General features: G+C 43.1%; 1 protein-coding gene across 1 annotated transcript; it reads left to right on the top strand.

Annotated features, from left to right (window-relative positions):
- Window positions 1–587: 587 nt before the first annotated feature.
- LOC107504351 (olfactory receptor 52L1) lies at window positions 588–1,544 on the top strand. The gene has a single exon (XM_016133488.2). It carries the CDS (start codon window positions 597–599, stop codon window positions 1,542–1,544), a length of 948 nt encoding a protein of 315 aa, XP_015988974.2. The 5' UTR covers window positions 588–596.
- The last annotated feature ends 336 nt before the right edge of the window (window positions 1,545–1,880 follow it).

Below are 1,880 nucleotides of genomic sequence, written 5' to 3'. Positions count from 1 at the left end.
AACATAGATTTGGAAGAAATTAAAGTATGTAAATAGTTAAAACCATGCAAAAGGATGAACTCAGTCAGTCATAATTTACAGAATAGGGGAGCAAGGAGAAGATAGAATCCTGGAATCAACAACATATAATGGATCAGTAGATGAAGAAAGTGGTGGGACTGGATTTACAGGAATAATGGCTGTAGAATGCTCTGTTATGGAAACTGAAGGAGACTAATTTAAATAAGAGATTGGTTTATAGCGTTCAGTAATACCAAGAGGTAACAAAGAGAATCCTCTCAAGTAAACAGTTCCAAATTATAAGTAATTGAATGGTAGACTTTAAACATGTCTCTAAAAGCAGTATGTGCTTTCTCTTATCTCTGAATGAAACTAGACCTATCCTAATTTAGACATGTGGATGTCTCAGCTTTAAAAAAGTATCTCAAGAAAAGGAAACTTTCGTCCTTGTCTCTTTATTCCCTTTATGCCCTTGTGTTTCAGCTTTCCTCTTTCCTCTCATGAAGATGGTAGCCAGATGTGAAAAATGTGAAAACCCATCAGAAATGGAGAAATCATGATTTTGTTTTCTTCTCTCTTCTCTCTCTGAGCCATTCATGGTGGCCCTTAGTAATTCCAGCTGGAGGCTACACCAGCCTTCTTTTTTTCTGATTGGTATCCCAGGTTTAGAGGAAAGTCAGCACTGGATAGCATTGCCACTGTGTGTCCTTTACCTCCTTGCTCTAGTGGGAAATGTCACCATCCTCTTCATCATCTGGACTGACCTGTCCTTGCACCAGCCTATGTTCCTTTTTCTGGCCATGTTATCTGGCATTGACCTGATCCTGGCCTCTTCCACTGCACCCAAAGCCCTTGCAGTTCTCCTGGTTCATGCCCATGAGATTGGGTACACTGCCTGCCTGATCCAGATGTTCTTCATCCATGCATTCTCTTCTATGGAGTCAGGCGTACTGGTGGCCATGGCTCTGGATCGCTACATAGCCATATGTCACCCTCTGCACCATTCCAGCATCCTGAATCCAGGGACCATAGGGCGTATTGGAGTAGTAGTACTGGTGCGAGGATTACTCCTCCTTCTCCCATTCCCTATCCTATTGTGGAGACTTGTGTTCTGTCAGGCCACTGTCATAGGCCATGCATATTGTGAACATATGGCTGTGGTAAAACTTGCTTGTTCAGAAACCACAGTGAACCGAGCTTATGGGTTGGCAGTGGCACTGCTTGTGGTTGGGCTAGATGTCCTGGCCATTAGTATTTCCTATGCCCTCATCCTCCAGGCAGTGCTGAAGGTACCAGGTGCTGAGGCCCGAATTAAAGCCTTTTGCACATGTGGGTCTCATATTTGTGTCATCTTGGTCTTCTATGTTCCTGGCATATTTTCTTTCCTCACTCATCGTTTTGGCCACCATGTTCCCCATCACATTCATGTTCTCCTGGCTATACTCTACCTCCTTCTGCCCCCTGCACTCAACCCTCTTGTCTATGGGGTGAAGACTCGGCAGATCCGCCAGCAAGTACTTAGGGCGTTCTACATAAAAGGGTAAATATAAACACATCCCCATTATTTTCTTCAGCGGCTTCTGCCAAAGACACTGCCAAGAGCCCATGCCTGATCTAGGCTATATAAATAGAGGGCATTCCACATTGAGACGGCCTTCTAGTTCTACCAGTCTTACGGCAAAGTACTCATGGGCATTTAGTTCCATAGCCAATTGGGATGAACCTGGATATCTAGATTAGTAAATATTTTCCACATTCATTTTTTTGCTCCTGATCCCAACATTTTCTTACTCCTTATGATGGAGAAACTTAGAGATAGGGTAAATTGATGATTGCTCTGGATATGCCTTTTTTTTTTCTTCTACCTTTAACCAAAGACT

The sequence above is a fragment of the Rousettus aegyptiacus genome, unplaced genomic scaffold, assembly GCF_014176215.1.
Source record: "Rousettus aegyptiacus isolate mRouAeg1 unplaced genomic scaffold, mRouAeg1.p scaffold_m13_p_5, whole genome shotgun sequence".
In the NCBI taxonomy this organism is placed as follows: domain Eukaryota; kingdom Metazoa; phylum Chordata; class Mammalia; order Chiroptera; family Pteropodidae; genus Rousettus; species Rousettus aegyptiacus.
This window is presented reverse-complemented; position numbering and strand designations above follow the sequence as displayed.

Coding starts and splice junctions, on each gene's coding strand:
- LOC107504351 (XM_016133488.2), top strand. CDS start 597: ATGGTGGCCCTTAGTAATTCCAGCTGGAGGCTACACCAGCCTTCTTTT.